This window comes from Rhea americana, unplaced genomic scaffold (assembly GCF_003343005.1).
Source record: "Rhea americana isolate MKP2758 unplaced genomic scaffold, rheAme1 scaffold_8, whole genome shotgun sequence".
NCBI classification, from domain to species: Eukaryota; Metazoa; Chordata; class Aves; order Rheiformes; family Rheidae; genus Rhea; species Rhea americana.
In genome coordinates this window covers 10913494-10932156 of record NW_028186978.1, presented here as the reverse complement: position 1 = coordinate 10932156, position 18663 = coordinate 10913494, and the positions used below count along the sequence as shown (strand labels likewise).

General features: G+C 35.2%; 1 protein-coding gene across 1 annotated transcript; it reads left to right on the top strand.

The window, feature by feature from the left end:
• Positions 1–1028: 1028 nt before the first annotated feature.
• On the top strand, positions 1029–17496 carry PI4K2B (phosphatidylinositol 4-kinase type 2 beta). The gene is made up of 9 exons (XM_085322680.1): positions 1029–1221; positions 5285–5485; positions 5987–6118; positions 7484–7637; positions 9240–9307; positions 9760–9859; positions 11811–11944; positions 13118–13177; positions 15831–17496. Exons 1-9 carry the CDS (start codon positions 1087–1089, stop codon positions 16002–16004), a joined length of 1158 nt encoding a protein of 385 aa, XP_085178806.1. The 5' UTR covers positions 1029–1086; the 3' UTR covers positions 16005–17496.
• The last annotated feature ends 1167 nt before the right edge of the window (positions 17497–18663 follow it).

The following is an 18663-nucleotide window of genomic DNA, read 5'->3' as shown; positions in this document are numbered from 1 at the left end:
ATTTTTGATCTGTCTGTCCCTAAACTGTTTAGGAGTAACTCTTCTGAATGATTCTGGTGTGTCAAWTGTCTTTCCAGAAGGATGTACAGGTTCTTTTATCTTACACTTCCTAGAGTGCCGAAATAGGAATAAGGCAACATTGTCTGTGAATACTTAATTTAGAATAATATGGCAGCTTCTGAATATAGGAATAAACCCTAATTTCTGCATAGACCTATTAAAATGACATCAGTAAGAATGTGGTATAATTCTAGCCTAAAAATAAGTTGCTGAAACTTCTGGTTTCAAGAGTTATGATAAAATAATTTCAAAGGATTTAAATAGCAGTAAATATACAAAATCTTGGCAACTGTTTTCTAGTTATTATCTAAATGTTTTGCRTTATTATCTAAATGTTTAGCATCTGTGAAGAGCTGATATTTTAGTCAATGCACATACAAATTTTTTAAGTAGCTTATAGTGCTTTAATATTGGGATGATGATGGCRTGCAATATTTAATCAAGGTATTAATGCTACTTGTCAGTGATCTGATTAGAGTGTTTACTGAGTAATATCAATGTGTCCTGGTAGCAGTTAATATGTTAGCAAAGCTGTTAGCCAAATGATACCCTTCTAATATTTAGTGCTTAATGGACAATTTACTTTCAGATAGCTTAAAAAAAAAGAAATACTTTGTAGAGTCAGTTAAAAGAAATACATAAAAGCATGAAAGCTTTGGTGCACCCATGTGGTTTTTGACAAGCTTGTTTGTGAATTTTTTTTGAATTATTTTTCAGACTTTCTTATGTAAATAAATCTTAAATCATTGGAACAATACAGAAGTTTTCCGATGGTAATCTCAAATTGGTTGTTGCAGATTTGGCAGTTTTATTTTAAACAAAAGATTTATTGAGCATTTATTTGGTGAAATAAAGTTTCAGTGATCTAATAGGTTGAATTTTTCAGCTTTCTCTTGAGTTAGCATTAACRGGAAAAATTTGTAAGTTTTCTAGGTATTTACTTATGTTGTTCTTAATTCTTAGTATAAGCTGCACTGAAGAGTGCTTTTTTATTAATTTTCAGGAAACACAGGACATACTGTTGATATGAACGTATTTTTGGATGATCCAGAATTTGCAGAAATTATCCTGAGAGCAGAACGAGCTATAGAGTGTGGAGTTTTTCCAGAGAGAATTTCTCAAGGATCCAGTGGGAGTTATTTTGTCAAGGATCCCAAGGGGGTGAGTGCATTATTGCTGAACTAGACAGTATCAATTAATTTAAAAGATGGAAAAGCATTTAAATAAATTGTTTGATAATTTATTGTATGCTAAAATCATCGTCAACTAGATTCAGAGAGAGTATTTCTTTTTTGAAATCAGAAAAAATAATTCTAATCAGTTCGTAGGATTCTTGCACTTGTATACAATGAAAGTGAAACCTCCGTTTAGATTTCAGCAGGCTTTGATTTCAGATCAATTCCTCAATTTAGTGGTACTGTTCTTTGTAGGTTTTCAATTTGTATACTTCTGTGCATGTATTCAAACTTGATATTGCTTTTAAAGTGGAATTTTGAAAGAAGATTGTATCTTATTTGATTAACATGCAATAGAAGAGTTCTGGGTGAGTGATCAAATATTTGTTCAGATCAATACTTTGCAAAAATCAAATGTATGACTTTTCAAAGGGTACTTTATGGTTTTACACTAAGAATACTTTAAAACTATTGCAATGTTTATTGGAGGCTTTCTTATGCTAGTGTGTGCAATCAAGTTAAGTTTTTTTTTTCCTTAAAAATCAGGGTGAGTGGAGAAATTACTAGGAAAGAAAAACCCTGCCTGTTCTGGATTTACATGTTTGCAAATCTGTGTTGTATAAAGCCACTTTAAGACTTATTTCAGTTGAATTTGATGGCTAGCAGTGATTTGCTCTGCCTTGTGGCTAATGGGATCACATACATCACTTTACTATAGTAGTTGGTTTTACTGCTGTTTTGCATTGACAGTCGTAGTGCTGTTTTTCTTAACATCTAGGTTCCTAGATGTTCTTSTTGTTGCTGGTTTTTCCCCTCTTCCTCCCTTTCTTCCTCCTTCCCATGCAGGTAATATTTAAATGCAAGTATCCAGGAGAAATGAAGATGTATTAAAAAAAAGGGGGGGGAGGAGGGGACTGGAGTGTGTGTTTTTTTTTTTTTTTTTTTTTTTTTTTTTTTGGTAGTCCATGAAAGTAATTTCAATGCAAAACATGAATATATTTGCCACCAAGGGATTGCAGGAATATTGATACTAAATTCCTTGCTTTCTTTCAATTTGCCTTTATTTTTTGTGATTATCTTTATTTTTTGTTGTGGTTTAGAGATAATCTAGATTATTCCTTTTAAAGGTTTGATAAAACTTTGTTTTGTCAGTAGTGCAACTCCCATTTGTAGGATGAATCTCACATCCTGTTTGAGATCASCTAGAGTATTGCATCATTCTACTTCGGACCAGTTTTGTGACCAGCTTTCTTTCTCCTGCTTTCCTTCTTGTGTAATCTCCTCCGCCTTATGTTGAAGAAGAGCTTATTAAGGAAATGCTTAGCTTTCTTATTTGTTAAATTCTGAAGTGTTTACTGGCACTAATACTGAGTTCAGCTGCAAGTTTAGCTAGCTTTCTATTAGGTTTAGGTCTGTTTGGTTCTATCTAAAAGATAAAACTGAAGCTGTCCCAATAAAATTACCTTTGCACATTTCTTTGCCTCAGTCATGTTCTGATAGGAAGCAGTTCAGYCCTTCAGCAACACTGTTGCTGGTGTGATGAATGTTTCTGTGTTTGTTGCTCATTGATTAACCAAATAAAAGACATTATCTCTGTTACAAATGCAAGCTCTTCCACAGCACATCTTTGGTAGTTCAGCCGTTCACTAATTGGTAATGTCAATAGAGCCAATTAATTTTGACTTGCAAAATTAGGACTGGCCYGGTAGGTTGTCTGCACACTGAACTGTCTGGTTCTAGTCCAGGCCCTAATTTGAATGGCTCTGCAAAATTTAGCAACTTAGTGAAACCTTAAACTGTCTAGGTTGTGCAAACTAGGTGTGATAGTATATCACAGTAAGGCCCAAGTGTGTAATGGAATGAGCTAAKTTCCTTCTTAAAATGGTCTGTTTGTATGAAATATTATCCAGAGAGTTTCAGAAGAGTGATAATTAATGGTTTAGCTTATACTACCAAATACACTACTGTGTTTTCTGGGAAATTAAAAGCTGCTGACTTTGGTTAGAGCACCTCCATGTGATTCAGTGGATTCAATTAAACAACTTCTTAACAATTCTAAACCTAACATTGGAACTTTGACTTAAGGAAGTGTGCCAAATAAATCCAGCATCCAAGGTGTTGCAAAATTTTAAAAAGCCAATTTAATAATATATTCAACAAGCATTGGTTTGCGTTTCAAATTGTTGTGTTACATAGAGTATTTACTGTAAGCATAAAAACCTTTTGCACAGGTTTAAATTGAATTTTAACTGTTCTGTTAAGTAAACTTGATAATGATTTTGAGTGTAACCTTAGAATCACAGATAATAGTAAACTGAAAACAAAGGATTTGTCACTTTATTTCCTCCCCCTATTGATGGGAAACTTATTTTGTAGGATTAATGCAAATAGTGATGATTGATAATTTGTTTCTCTTGGTAGTTGATGAAATTAAATCGCAATGGGTGGATGAGATGGGCAGTGCTATTGATGTCAGTCTTGTGTACTTTATTTATAATCTGAATGAAACAAATTCTCTGTAGTTAGTCTGCTTTGAGAAAGTAAGATTAAAAGCAGATGAAAACTTACTAGAATCTAGAGGGACTAGTCTCTTCCTTTCTGTAATCAAGGTAAACAAGCACTTACTGAAGGATGATGATATTTGATTTGCCAGGAACCTYACTGATGTCTTATAATCTTACCTGTTTGGCGTGAAACAGCTTTGAGACTGCTGGTGCAACTACAGTGTTGGCTTATTGAGAGAGCCAACTTTTCATGTGTGTTCAGGAGAGAACTGATAGGTAAAAYGCTTTCTAAACAGTTTCAAATCTTTGAGATAAGAATTTATCATGACCCTGTGGAAGGAATGAAGATGAACCATTTCTAAATTTGAGCTGTAGGAACATCATTATGTGGACTTCATGCATTATGCTAAAATATCACAGATGATCAGAAGGTTGTATGTTTTAGTGTAATAGCAATTCTGGGGTTTGTGGCTCACAAATACAGAATTGTGTAGGAGGCGCTTTTGATACCTCTGTTGTAGAGCTGGGTCATCTTACATGATTCCTGGTGAATGTCTGTCTAACCTGTTCCAAGTGGCATCCCAGCTTGAAAACTGTGCAGCCAGGTAGTGCATTCCAGTGTTGAGCTGTTCTTAATGTGCAAAWGGATTTTTCTTCTCCCATCTTATCTGTTGGGATGGGGATTTAAAACTATCATTTATCATCACATTAGCAGTGGGTGTGTTGTTCTCCATAGCAATYTACTGTATAGTTAGAGATTTTATGTCCCCATTTACTGAGCCTTAAACTAAACAATTTCAGGCCATATAATCTTTCATTTGCATTTTTCTCATTGTTCTCATTCTTTTCAACTTTCTCCAGTTAGTTCACATCTATCTTGAAGTATAGTACCCAAAATTGGACACAATACTCTTAAGYAGATTTAAGCTTTACTATATCTCTCCAAAGTAAATTATGATTGATAATGTGAAGCATTGTCAGCTTTGATCTGAAGAATCTGCAACARCTGTAGAAGATGACACTGCTCTCTAGAATTGCAATCAAATAATGTCAGAATTATTTTTAGTCTATTTTGTTTACTGCTTTTAGATAAAATACAGAAGATCAGAGGTAATATATTTTATTAACACACAGTGTGTTTGTCACTTTTCTGGGAACATTGCATCTTTGTCTGGAAAACCTAATCAATGAACCGATGGGGAGACTGAAACCTACGTTTTTGAAACTACTGTTGAAAGTTCTTTGGWTTGTAAAATGACAGTTCTTTTTAATTTCGAAAAGCTAGTAAATGTTAGCTCTACTTTAGGTTTTCTGTTATGAACAGTTTACTTTGAATTCCTGCTACCTCTAGACAAACATTTGATGATAAACTTATTTGGAATGCTGTTTTGTTAATTCTAGTTTTATTATTTCATCATCTGAAAAGAGCAAATTGTAAAATGCAGTGGATAATATTTAAATTCATTTTGAAAATGAGTTATTTGAAAGTATTAATATTGTTGCAACTGAAGTATTTGTGCTTAAAATTTCTATTATATTTCTTAGAAAAGCATTGGAGTGTTCAAACCAAAATCTGAAGAGCCTTATGGACATCTAAATCCAAAGTGGACCAAATATTTTCACAAGATTTGTTGTCCTTGCTGCTTTGGCAGAGGCTGCCTCGTTCCAAATCAGGGATACCTCTCTGAAGCTGGTGCCTATCTTGTGGATGACAAGCTAGGGCTAGGAGTTGTACCTAAAACTAAGGTAAAATTGAACTGCATAAATTACCAGAATRTGAAAAATACAGATTTGTCTTTCTCAGGATTGTAGTTGTGAAGTCATCCTTATGTATCATGTATCAACCCTAAATCATTTCAAAACTATTGCAGGGTCTAAGGCACTGTGGTTTGGAACAGTGTCCAACTGTGAGATTTTGTTGTAAAAAGTTAAATTTTAGATCTGAATTGAATATCTCTTCTTGAATTACTTTTGTTTCTAGTACTTTCTGGTGCTTTCATGCCTGATGTTTTGGTGAGGGTCGTGAAGAGTGCAAAAAGCAGCATATAAAGATCCCCAGTTATAAGTCTTTTTTCAAAATTTTCTGTTCAGGCTATATGAAATAGCATGTGTTCATCTTTTCACGTGGAATTTTTCTGTATAGAAAAAGCTTGATGCCTCCTGTTTCGCAGTTGAGCATAAAACTTACTGTGAAGCTATAGTTAAAATAAGAAACTCTGACCTATGTTTTAACTTTTATATCTTAAGATTGTCTGGCTTGTCAGTGAGACCTTTAACTACAGTGCAATAGATCGTGCAAAGTCAAGAGGAAAAAAATATGCTTTAGAGAAAGTGCCAAAAGTTGCTAAAAAATTTAATCGAATTGGACTACCTCCTAAGGTAAGGTTAAAAAATAGTGAGTTATGCATTTCCTTCTCTTTACATAAACAGTTGACTAAAAAAACTCAATATTCATAGGTAACTTCTTTTSATAGATGAAAAACTTTTCTCATTAAAAGCAATCTGTGAATGACTGAAGGTTGATAGATAGGGTTGATCTTAAGCAAATTTTGACTACTTGGTTTATGTCATTCCTTCATTTAAACTGCTTCTATGAGCTARCCACTTTTTGTATGACTTTTTGCAGTCTTGCTTTCTCTTGGAGAAGTAACACTTTCAAGTGTTCTACCTATTCCCCTCTCCTTGACTATTTAGTCTTTCTCTTCAGTATCATTCTTTCATATTGTGTAATTACTTCCCCCCCCCTCAGTTCGATTAGCTTGTAATTTCATTTTCCTAACTTTTTTTTCCCTTCTGTGTGTCTTTTTCATTCTTTAAGGTATCTTTTTGTTATATTCATCTTTTTGTTGCGTTCATCCCACCTTCTTTTCATTTTGTGTGCAGTACTACACTGACTAAAACCTCACCTGCTGAGCTATGCATGCCTTGTTGTAGCCATAAAATCTTGCTACTCCTAAAATTTTTAAACACAATTTATGTGCAGCTTTGGTAATCCACTTGCATCAGTTCCCTGTGATTTCAATCCGTTTGGCATATGTTATGCAAGGTTGTATCAGCATCCTTATTCCACACAGGATGCATTCACTTATATCTCTGCACATGTGCACCTGTTCTCAAGTCAAGCTATACTTTTGATTTTTTTTTTCCTGAGCACCTTCCATGTTACCCACATACATGGAGCTTCACCTATCTGCATTTTTTTTCTTTGGACTCCTGGGAAATGTAAGTCAACCTTTTTCATGTAAAATGTCTGTGCTGAAAAAAAAAATAAAGTTGCTGTGGTCAACAGTGAAGCATGCAAGTTTTTCTGAGAGGAATATTTTCCTGTGACTTTTGGTGATTTTCTTATGAACTGTTGAACGAAGTGTTTCTAAAATCCTTTATGAAAAGGGGATAATGTCACTTTTTTCCTCATTCCACACATTGTGCTTGATGCTGRATATTCGTTTGTGTTTGGCTGTTTGCCTGTGTTTTGTTCCTGGTTAATTCAATGAGTGCTTAAAACAATGACCTTTAAAAAAGAAAAAAATGTTTTGAATCTGTAGGGTTTTTTTTTAAGGCTTTAGAGTGAAAGAAAAAACACTTCATRATCTTACTATTTTATGTAGCCCTTGCTAAATGACTCTATCATATCTCTGTGTTCAGAACTTTTAAAGAGTATCATCATTTTTTTCAGTTAGTATTAAAATTACTTACATGATCTATATAAGTGTGTTTTCCAAATGCATTTTTTAAATGTTTCAGGTTGGCTCCTTCCARCTGTTTGTTGAAGGATATAAGGAAGCTGACTACTGGCTCAGGAAGTTTGAAACTGATCCTTTACCTGAGAATACAAGGAAAGAATTTCAGTCACAGTTTGAAAGATTGGTTATCTTAGATTATGTCATCAGAAATACAGGTATCTCTTGCAGTGTCCCTTAGTGTCCACCTACTCTCTTGAGCCAGAAATGGCAAACAGTGCTGGCTGRTAGTTGCTAAGGAAGTTTTCTATTGTGTTTCACACACGTCTTTCCCTGCACGTGCAATTGAAGACCGGAATGTTGCTTATAAATTTAYAAAAATCTATTTTGAATTCAAATGTTAAATATTACAATGTAGGATAAGATCCAAGCAACCCTTTTTGGCAGTTACTTGATATTTTTAAGCAACACAGGAAGTTGGAACAAATACTTTTTGTTGTTCTTTCAAGTGTATCAGTATACTCTAGCTGTCTGCCYCCCTTACTCAGAAGACCGTACAAGGGATGCTGGGATTTCAGGGGCCATAAGAGAAACCATAGCTGCTGTTCCTTTCTGCTAAGCTGGAGCCCAACAGCAATAACAGTTTTGCCTGAGTGCAAAAGAGTTTGTATTTATTATGATCAGGCACTGAAGCAGAACTGTGATATACATCTATCAGTTCCYCTGCATTCTTTCGCTTGGAGGCTGGGATTCTTTTGTTAACCATGTAGGTGATTTGTTTCCGCAARGATCCGAAGACCATTTTATCTAAACGCTTCCTTTGCTGCTTTTTCAGAGGAGGGCGTCTTTACTATTTTTCAGGTATACCACCTCAGATTTATTTTCCTCCTCTTAAATTCACTTGTTAGAAAGGAATCTAGTGGAAGCTGAGTCACTATAAACTCTTTTTTTTAGAAACAGACTGGAAGAAGTAAGCTTGATGAGAAGCACACAATACTTTCTTGCCACTGCTGTGGTTTGTCAGCTCTGTCAAATAGAACCCAGTATTCTAAAACAATTACTGTTTCCTATGACTTCCTTAAAATTGTAAAGAAACTGCTTAAAATAGTTTGCTATGTGGTGATGATTCATGTTCATCTAATACATCTGATCAAGGTGGAACATGAAAAAGTTCTGAAAGTGGATGCTTACTTAAAGTTAAGGGRGCACCTTAAGACCATACAAGTACCTGTGTATCCATGGCATCACATATCTGGAAGACCCTGTGAAGGCCTTTAACTCCTCAATTCCTTCTGAATGGTGAAGATGGCCTTTTCAGAAACTGAAGATGACCTTTCGTTTTCCCTCCATCTTCAAAGAGTTCATTACCCYTCTTCCTCAAACCTCATGCTATCTACAATTTTAGAAGTCCTTTCCTTTTCTCTACCAGCGTTAAAGCAGAAGCATAAAACTTAAGTCATCCTGGCAGTGGCAGCTGCTGCTGTTCTTTTTTGCAGAACAGATGCACTCTACAGCCAGTCTTTGTGCATAAATGAATCAAAAAAGTTTCTCTTAGCTTTCTAGATATTTTACTGTGTTCAGCCAGTGGGGGAAACTAAAAGTGATATGTGACTATACTCATGATAAATTTTCAGTCTTTTCAGTAAATCAGCTGCTACAAATCTTTCAATAAAGCTAAAATACGTGTATTTTGACTGGGGGGGATTTGAACACTTTGCCTATTTTGGTAAATTCTCAGTTTACAGTGCAAATTGTTGTATGCCAGTTTAGATGGCTAATTCTTTGTAAATAACTGGTGACCTGCATTTTCCTTTTTAAAGACAGAGGTAATGATAACTGGTTGGTCAGGTATGAAAAACAAGATGATGGAACTGATCTGTCAGATAAGGTAAGAAAATTATGTTCTTAAACTGTTTATTTTTGCAATAATACACTTGTGTGTGAAGAAGTGAAAGGCTTTAGTGCCGGTGCACAGTCAGGAAATCTGATACTGAAAATTATTTTAGGTGAATGGACAAGCTGTTGGGGTTAGACTAGTCTGGAAATTATTTTTATTGTTCTATAGATTTTTCTTTATTAGATTTATAGTAATAATTGTCTGTTCAAATGCACTCCTTCAATTATTTCTGTGCTCTTTTTATATTATATTTGGAGAAGGGCTCCTTTTCATTGTCGTTAGAGCAAGACTTGTATGCTTAAATTTGTTTTATTTGGATAAGCCCTTGTGATGCTTAAGTCGTCTTTAAGCAACAAGGCTAAAAAGCACTATATTTAGTATCTTTAATGTATTTTGTTATTTTGTATGCATGAGTATTTCACTTGGAAACATTCTTTCTGTAGGATATCCAATGGACTGTAACTAAAGAACCTATTATTAAAATTGCTGCAATTGACAATGGGTTAGCATTTCCTTTTAAGCATCCTGATGAGTGGAGAGCATGTAAGTGTGGTTAATCTTCTCTTTGGGAGAGTCACTGCTAAATATATACTCTTAGATGAGATTACTGTAGTAAAAATTCAATACACACTTATAATGGTTTCTTAACAATGGCATATTTTTCTTCAGAAAATAAGCAACAAATTACATTTTTACAATGGAATATGTGATTTAACTCTTGGGGTTTTTACTCTTACATTAAATGATATTATATGGATATTCACAATCACAATATGACTATATAATCACTGATAGTGGAATTGAAAGAATTTAGTAAGGCATATGTTTTTTCCCTTACGGTTGTAGAAAATCACTTGAGTGGAAGGATTCCAATTGGTCACTCTAATGACCAAATTTCAAAGGTATTGCTGTAAGTGAATAATGAATAGACAAGYTTCATGTTGTTTCTGTGTCTTCATCTTTATCTTATTGTGTAGAAACTAATCTTCAGTTAGCATTATTCCTAAGCAGACCAAAATTTGMCATTATTACTAAAACTAGATTGGAGTTGCTTCTGACCACATCTCCAACTCCATGTAGTCTAGAGGGAAGCATCTGACACAGCTTACCATTACTTTATCTGGGGCCTGTTAGCTCATCAGGTAATTCTAGCAGTATTAAGTGTGGGCTASCTTAGCTGTCAAAAAGCTAATTAACTACTCCTCTCAGATATCTGTACAATCCCATTATCTGAAGTAGAAGAAAGGGTGTGCTCAAGCAAAACGGACATACAGAAGTTCATGGGAACAGATGGGATGCCTTCAAAACAGGGCTGAGCTGGCTGAAGTCACTGTGAGGTTGCTYTCTTGTCAGCTCTGAGGGGTTATTGGTAATTAGGTGACATGTCTAATTGTCTATCTTCAAGAAAGGCAAGAAGTGGGTATGAGGAGCGGTGGGCTGGTTGACCTAACCTCAGTCCGCAGGAAGATTGGGGAGCAAAGCCTCTTGAAAGCAATGTCTAAGTGCAGGCTTCCCCRTCACCTTTGGGTTCTTCATGCATGGATTTTACCAAGGACAGACTGTCCTTAACCAGCCAGATAGCTCTTTGAGATGACTAGCTCAGTGAATGAGGAGAGGGCAATAGTTATAGTTTTCCTTAGCTTCAGCAAGGCCTCAGGATGATATCCCATAGAATTCTTGTATTCAAATTGAGATATGAACTGGAGAAATGGACTGTAAGGTGGGTAGAAAACGGGCTGGACTGTCAGGCTCGAAGGGCTACGATCAGTGCTAGAATATTCAAATGGTGGTCTGCTACTAATGACTTTCKTCAGTGGTCTGTACTGGGGCCAATACTGCTTCATGTTTTTAATGACCTGGATGATGGGATGAAATGTTCTTTCAACTAAGCTGACTTTCAAAGATCCCTTCTAACCTAAATATTTAAATTATTCTAGGATATGATGTTAAAACTAAATACTCTTAAATAAATCTCTTGARAAACTGATTGTTTTTAACAATATCTATGGGTAAGAAATAAGAAATGTTTTTATCAACCTGCTTAGAAGACATCTTAATAAACTAAAGATTTATTAAAAAATAGAAGCTACYTTTTAAAATTCTTCAGTATAACTCATACTTCTGAAAAAAATGTTTTATTTGATAGTAGCCATTATTTTTCTCCAAAGAAAACTTCATTACTAGGTAGGAGAAAGTATTTACTTCTATTGACAGTATTTGGTACACCTTTTCTACTTACTCCTTCAACTAAGTACTTATTACTTAGAGTGTGTTCTTTGCTGTTTGGAAAAGGGGTTAAGCAAGCTACTTTTGTAGCTTGCTAATTCTGTAACTGTAGCCAAAAAAGGTATATGGGTAACAGATAATGTATAAAAAGGAGGGAAAAAAGTATGTGTGCTTGAATGTTTAGTGGGCACCAGAGTAAACATTTGAGAGTAAGCATTGAATTTCTGCTTGTTGTTGATCTGTAGATGTAACTGTTTTTCTGTATTAGATCCCTTTCACTGGGCTTGGCTTTCTCAAGCAAAAGTTCCTTTCTCTCAGGAGACTAGAGATTTAGTTCTTCCTCGTATTTCTGACATGAACTTCGTACAGGATCTTTGTGAAGATCTTTATGAGCTGTTTAAGGTAACGCTGCTTCTATGAATTGAACATTATTGAAATAGCTAACATGGGTATTGCAGCAGTTAGAGGGTTGTTCTTTTTGTGAATTTAGCTTGTGTATGTCGTTACGTTCTGCTATTTTAGATGTAATGCTGACATGGCAGAATGGGTTTATAATTGGAGGAAGTTGTCACTGATGTGACTAATTGATAGTAATCAACTTACCAAAACTGCARTTACCTCTTTTATGTAAAATGTTTCATGCAGTCAATTAAAGCTAGTTAATWTTAATAACAAACATCTGTGTAAAATATTAATGCATATGTATATAGATATACGTATGCATATGTGTGCACATGCATACATACTTCAAAAACTGCAGCAACTTGAGAAAACCATATTTAATGCAACTTCAGGTACTTTCATAACTTTCGTATCAATAATTCTACACGTGTGTGTGTGTGTGTATATATATATATATAGTGCTAAGTTAACACCAAAATCTTGACTATGTTGTTGAACGAATTTCCAAATGAAAGTTGTCAAACTTTTTTTTTTAAAGATAATAAAACTGTGCTGCAGTATTTATAGGCAAAGGACCGTCCRTTTTGGAATATTCCATAAACAATTGTAAGCTTTAGTATAGATAATTCATAAAATACACAAATGTGTCTAAAGTCCAAGTTTAATAATCCAAATGGTAAGGGTTGATAGAAATGGTAATACAAGATACATAATGAAAATGCAGTTGTAATTGCAAGACTGGATCCTGAAAAATGTTCACTAATATTTACATCTTTGATTCAGTTGTGTTCAAAATGGCTCCACATTGTCTAATCACAGCTGAAACTGATTAATAAATTTGAAGGAGGAAGTATTACTTCAGCTAAAAAGACAAACGTTGCAAGTCAGAGTTGTGTAACATTGTATGATGGTATCAAACCTACCTAGAAATGCTTTAAAGACGCATCTACAGGTGTTTTACTTATATRGTTGTGGTATATCCTTCATTTTCACATATGCGTATTTGTTGCAACAAATAGGCTTTTTTGTGGGTCATACTATGACTGTTTCAGCCTTCCAGAAATGATTGTAATGTTGATGCATGTGACCATGCATATTGTGAATTTGATGAATTTACATGCTAAATATATATTTGCTCATTTCTTATAGTAATAACTGTTTTCTTTAATAAAGACTGATAAAGGATTTGACAAGGCTACTTTTGAAAATCAAATGTCCGTTATGAGAGGGCAGGTAAGACTGGCTTTTTAAAACTGTGTTTATCTATTTAATACATCATCACTGCTTGGCTGTTTTCTTTCAGAGATATAAAAACTAATTTGAATTGGAAGAGACTTGAGGGCAGTTTCATCTGAGAAGGCTGAATTTACTTAAAGAGGCTGTCTTTATTTGCATGTCATTGAGAAAGCAAAAAGCTTGTAATAGTTTGGGGTTTTATAGAGGAAAACTTTCTCAAATAGGGTTTTATTGTTTCTTGGGGAGAGGGTTCCCCTCTGCAGTCAGTAGTACAGAGTTCTTTTCCCATATACATACATATATACATATATATATATATATATATATATATATATATATGCCCTTAGATGATATCTTAAGATTAGGAACAATGAAGAGTCACATAACCAAATTAGCCAACAAATTTTTCACCCAAGTTTGTTATTAAAATAAGTGTAACTTTATTTTGGAGGATTAGTGTGATCGCTGGAATAGTGTCACAAGGAAGAAATATTAGATAATAAGGTTTATTTTTTCTAGCAGAGATGGTCGCAATAAGAATCAATAACTAAAAGTAATCCAAATATTTTCAGATTAGAAATTTGTCGGTATATATCAGGGCTTTTATTGTGTGTTTGTGTGTATGTTTAACTGTTCATGCAAGGGAGGAAAAAGGATTCTCCGTCTCCTTGCTCTTGTAAAATTTAAGATTGATGTACTGGAAAAAAAGCTTTAGCTAAAAATTATTTAGCTCCATTGCAGTTTACTAGATGGAAAACAATGGTTTGTGATATAGAGGAATTGAGCTAGATGATCTAATAGTCCCTTTTGTCCTTAGCTTATCGAAACTGACTTCTCTGTGTTTATAATTTCAGCATGGATAGTTTAAAGCCAYTCACAATTCCTAGAGAGGCTTAATCTGACCTTTTCTTCTGTAAAGTTTGCTATACCAAGAAGTGCTTTGCACAAAACTGCTGCTCTGCTTAGTCAAACATTAGATAGAATGCCAATTAACATTAGGTATGTGTGCTGAATGCCAGTTAACATTAGGTATGTGTGCTGGCCAAGAGCCGGCAAAGCTTACTTGTTAAATTGAATTACCAGGACTGGTTTCCAAAATAACTTCTCTGAGAAATTTGGTGTGCGGTCAGTGGAGGGGCACTTGTATTCATTCAGCTTGAACTGTGTTAAGTAGCTTTTTTTTGTGATAAAGTAATTTGCTGCAGGGAATTTATTGTTTAACAAAAAGCTTCAGGAAAAAAATCTGATCTATATAACCGATGGATGGAATGTTCAGGATGTCTGAATTAATTTCCCACTATAAAGGTTAAATCTGGACCCTTTCTGTGGCACCCTCTACCCTGTGGATTTGGATAGATAGCTTAGTAAAATTTCTAAATTAGTGGTACAAGAATGTGCATCATTGCAGGAGATGTTAGCTTCTCAGGCACGGATTAGAGGAAAAAATGCTGATAATCAACTACTCTTGGATAKAATTACTAATGGCTTTTTCCTCATCAAAAATGGTGCTCTTATTAATGATTTTAGATTTGCTTTTGTTGTAAAAGAAAAGCAAATTTTAAAGGCATTATAGAAGAGCTAGTTAACTTTGATTTGCGTGACTATGGATTCGTTCAGTTAAGATTAGCAGACCAGCTGGTCTACTAGATCTGTAAATAAATCATTAAAAATGAAAATCTTAAGATAATTAACTATCTAGTTGATAAGGAGGCTAAAGATCAGTATGTCTTGCATGTAAAGGGCAAGATCTTTAAATCACAGCTGCCAAAACTAGTTAGAAGTCTATTTTTGCAAAGTAGGGAAAAAATTCGCAAGGAGGATATCAAACCAACAAGAAAAACGGTTACTACAGGATACTGTGGACTAATCAACAAGCTAGCACAGATCTGCAAAAGATTGCCTTGGCTAATGTAAATGTAAAGTGGAGTTGCCAGAAGAGCCAAGTTGCAGTAAACCATGCAGAGGATATTGCCTACCAGGGTTGTTCAGCCGTGTAAGTGCAGAATAAACAGGGGAGCAGTAAGTTGCTAAAGAGGAAAGGGGCATTGTGCACTGGGAAAAAAAAAAACGGATAATGCTGATAGATCTGTAAAACTAAATTGAATATTTGCTGTTGTTTTCAGTAAGGATAACATTGAACATCAGGGTGGTTAGTGAGTACTGAAGTTTGAGGTAGCAGAGATTCAGGGGAGATGAAAACTGAATTTGGACCTTTGCATTGGGTTTAGTAATATGGCTTCATATTAGTATTTATCTGATAGGAAGAAGTATTTTGTAGCTAAATTCCTGGTAGACCCAGAGTTAATGCRTGGTGATTGCTTTTCTGTAAGGCTTTTTCTTCCAAGATGTGATGTATTTAAGAGATGTGTTAAACTTGAAAATACTTTTAGTTTTTTTCATTYGTATTACACTTTCCCAAAATTTGAGAAGGAACTTTCTTAAAATAATCAAGAAGGGAAGGATAATCAAGTGACAGTAGGATGTCAGACTGTTACCAAATAAAATAGTTCTACTTGCAGTAAAACATCTTTCTTAAATTATTTGCCAATGCAATGTTTCTACAAAAAATTTTTTTTTGAKTGGCATTTAACTTTACAAACCTACCATCTCCAGTTTAACTTGTGCGCCCCTTTCCCTTTCATTCTTTTAGATATTAAACCTTACTCAGGCATTAAAGGATGAAAAGAGTCCTCTTCAACTTGTTCAGATGCCACGTGTGGTTGTGGAGCGAAGTAGCACTGGAAGTCAGGGACGAATTGTTCATCTGAGTAATACATTCACACAAACCTTTCATAGCAGAAAGCCTTTCTTTTCCTCCTGGTAGCAACAAAAATACATGAGAAAAGTAAATGTCTTTAATAAGCTACTTACGTGTAAAGGCTCTGCAATAGTGTAATTCTGCTGTATACCAATAGCTCTGACTGCCGACACCTCAGAACTTAAGAAATATATTTTGAATGTAATCAAAGTTTACAATTTTTGTGTCAAAATTGTGAATTCTTATGTCAGGGAATGAGAAGAACTTGTCTATACTGTATTTTTATAGACTAATGTATTCTTAATAATAAAGGGAAGATGCACAGTTTGCATATGCTGAAATACTACTTTTGAATACAATAGAGATTCTAGTCATTTAATATAAGGATAAGAACCTATTCCCTATCAACTTCTTTTCATATGCACCTTAAAAAGAAGTGCAGAATGTTATCTTTGGTTGTGAAAGTATTTTCCATGTAATTTTTCTGATACCTATTTTTAGGTTTTCATAGGCTTGATGGGAGGGGGAAGTCATATATTAAAAAAAACAAAAAACCTCAGACCCCCAAACTATCCTTGACACCCAAGTAACAATGTGGGGGAGATATGGTCCAAATATGTGCATTTTTGTCCCTTATAGTGGGGATCAAAAATAATAGTTTTGTCATTTAAATTATAGCAAAATCCTGCCCCAGTAAGTACATTCAGTTCCTACRGTGACTAAATAAACTGTATGTATATTTCAGATGATGAAATTTCCTCTGTAGGTTTTTTTAACTTGTGTATTTAAATGCAGGTATGGAAAACTGATATTTCTCTATAGACCCATCACAAAAGAATTAAATATTGTTGTAACAAGTCTGACTTGCCATATGTGTGTAATTGTGTATAATTAAGCAATGTGTTTATCAATAGTCACCAAAGTGGTTCTTTGCTGTTATTGATGGAAGCACTAATGTGTTCATCACTAAACCAGCCTGCCTTCTAAATTCCTATTCAAATACACCATTATTTTTGACCAGAGAAAACAAGTGTAATACGTAGAGCACAGACTTATTGTACCCTTAGTGGAGTCATGCTCCTCTGTCAATTTTCATTTGTTTTTATATTTATGTTTTTAAGACTTGCTGGTCACTTTTCCAAATTGGTGGTGTATGTAACATGGTAAATTTTTATTTTAGTGTTTTTTTTCTGGACAGTTAAAAACAGGAATGGGAGAAAAATTGCTGCTTTTATGAAACCTTGAGTATTTCAGACATTGCTGTATTTTGTAATTCTAAGCAATACTGTTGAACTCAAAAYGCTTGTATTTTATATAAATTTTGAGTGGATGTAAATATTAATGTAGCATGTCAGCAATTCACTTGATTAACTGAAATGTTTAAGCCTTAAATGTAAAACTTACTGTACTGTGGGGTTTAAAATAAGACTGAAATGACCACCTTTATAAAATTTCCATGTTTTGTTTTTTATTTGAACAATTTATTAAAATTCAAAGGTGTTTATGTATCAGACCTGCCTTCTGAAGACAATAAATGTCATAATCTAATATGCATAGATTTTTAGACTCATGTTTTATTTCTTCTGCAGGAGGCAGTCCTTAATCTTGCTTTTTTTTCACTTTTTTTCTTTGCTTGTTTTGCTTTTCTCTGTAGTACCCAGTGTCTCGCTGTGTATGGTACTGCTCAGTAACCGTGGTGTCCAGCAGCGCTGGCTGTTTGGGTTAGCTTGCTCCGTTCAGCACAAAGCACAGGATCATGCTTCTCTTTGCATCAGATTTTACTGCTCTTACATGTTCACTATGAAACTTGAGTATTATGAGGTAGTTGCCAGAAATCTTCTACCTGCTTTTCAGATCTCGAAAGAGATCGAGACTGAGTTTCTTGAAAACCTTCATCTGGCTTCTAGTGATGTGGATGGAGAAACCAGAACAAGGCTGCAAAGCGTTTCTTCGCTTTTGAACTTGGGGCAACACTTGACTCTGGTACCGCCTGTCAGGTGCACATTACATCTTGTGCATCCAGAACCTTCATCTCGGCTGCTTCCACAACCCATCTCCTGCGTTTTACTGCTGCACCTGGATTATGCTGATGAGTTTGGCCCTTTGAATGCGAGGGCGCGTGAGTAAAGGCAGCGCGGGCGGGTGGGCTCGCTCCCCTTCTCCGCTGGGCCTCTCCTCCGGCAGCGCATCCCACGCTGCTCCCAGCCCAGGGRTTCCTCCTGCTCGTTACGGCTAACTTCATCACCCAGCCAGTAATTTAAATGGAAAATGTTTCCTCAGCAGGCCAAGCTGCTCTTACTTCAGTTAATAGCAAGGAGAARAAATTCAAAATCCTGTTATTCTGTAAAACAAAACCCTACCTCAAACCACAGTGTTTTTTTTAATAGTTCAACTAGTACTCCTAGGCCATGTAGAATTAGGCTTTATTTAAATATTCAGAAACCCAGTGCATAGGCTCCATAGCTCAGGGGTTAGAGCACTTGGTTTTGTAAACGCGGGGTTGTGGGTTCAAATCTCACTGGAGCCTTTGCGAGAGGGGCTGTGGGGGTGGCGCTCGCCCTGGGAGCTGGGGGCACCTGCCTTCAGCGGAGCCACCGGCAAGAAATGCAAGGCTTGGCTGGATCCTGGTGCTTGTAAAGCATTTGCTGCTGGTAGGACTTTGGAGTTGTGTTGGGTTAGCTGGAGAGGGAAAAGAAAATTGGGGGGTTAATGCCTCTTTCCTGAC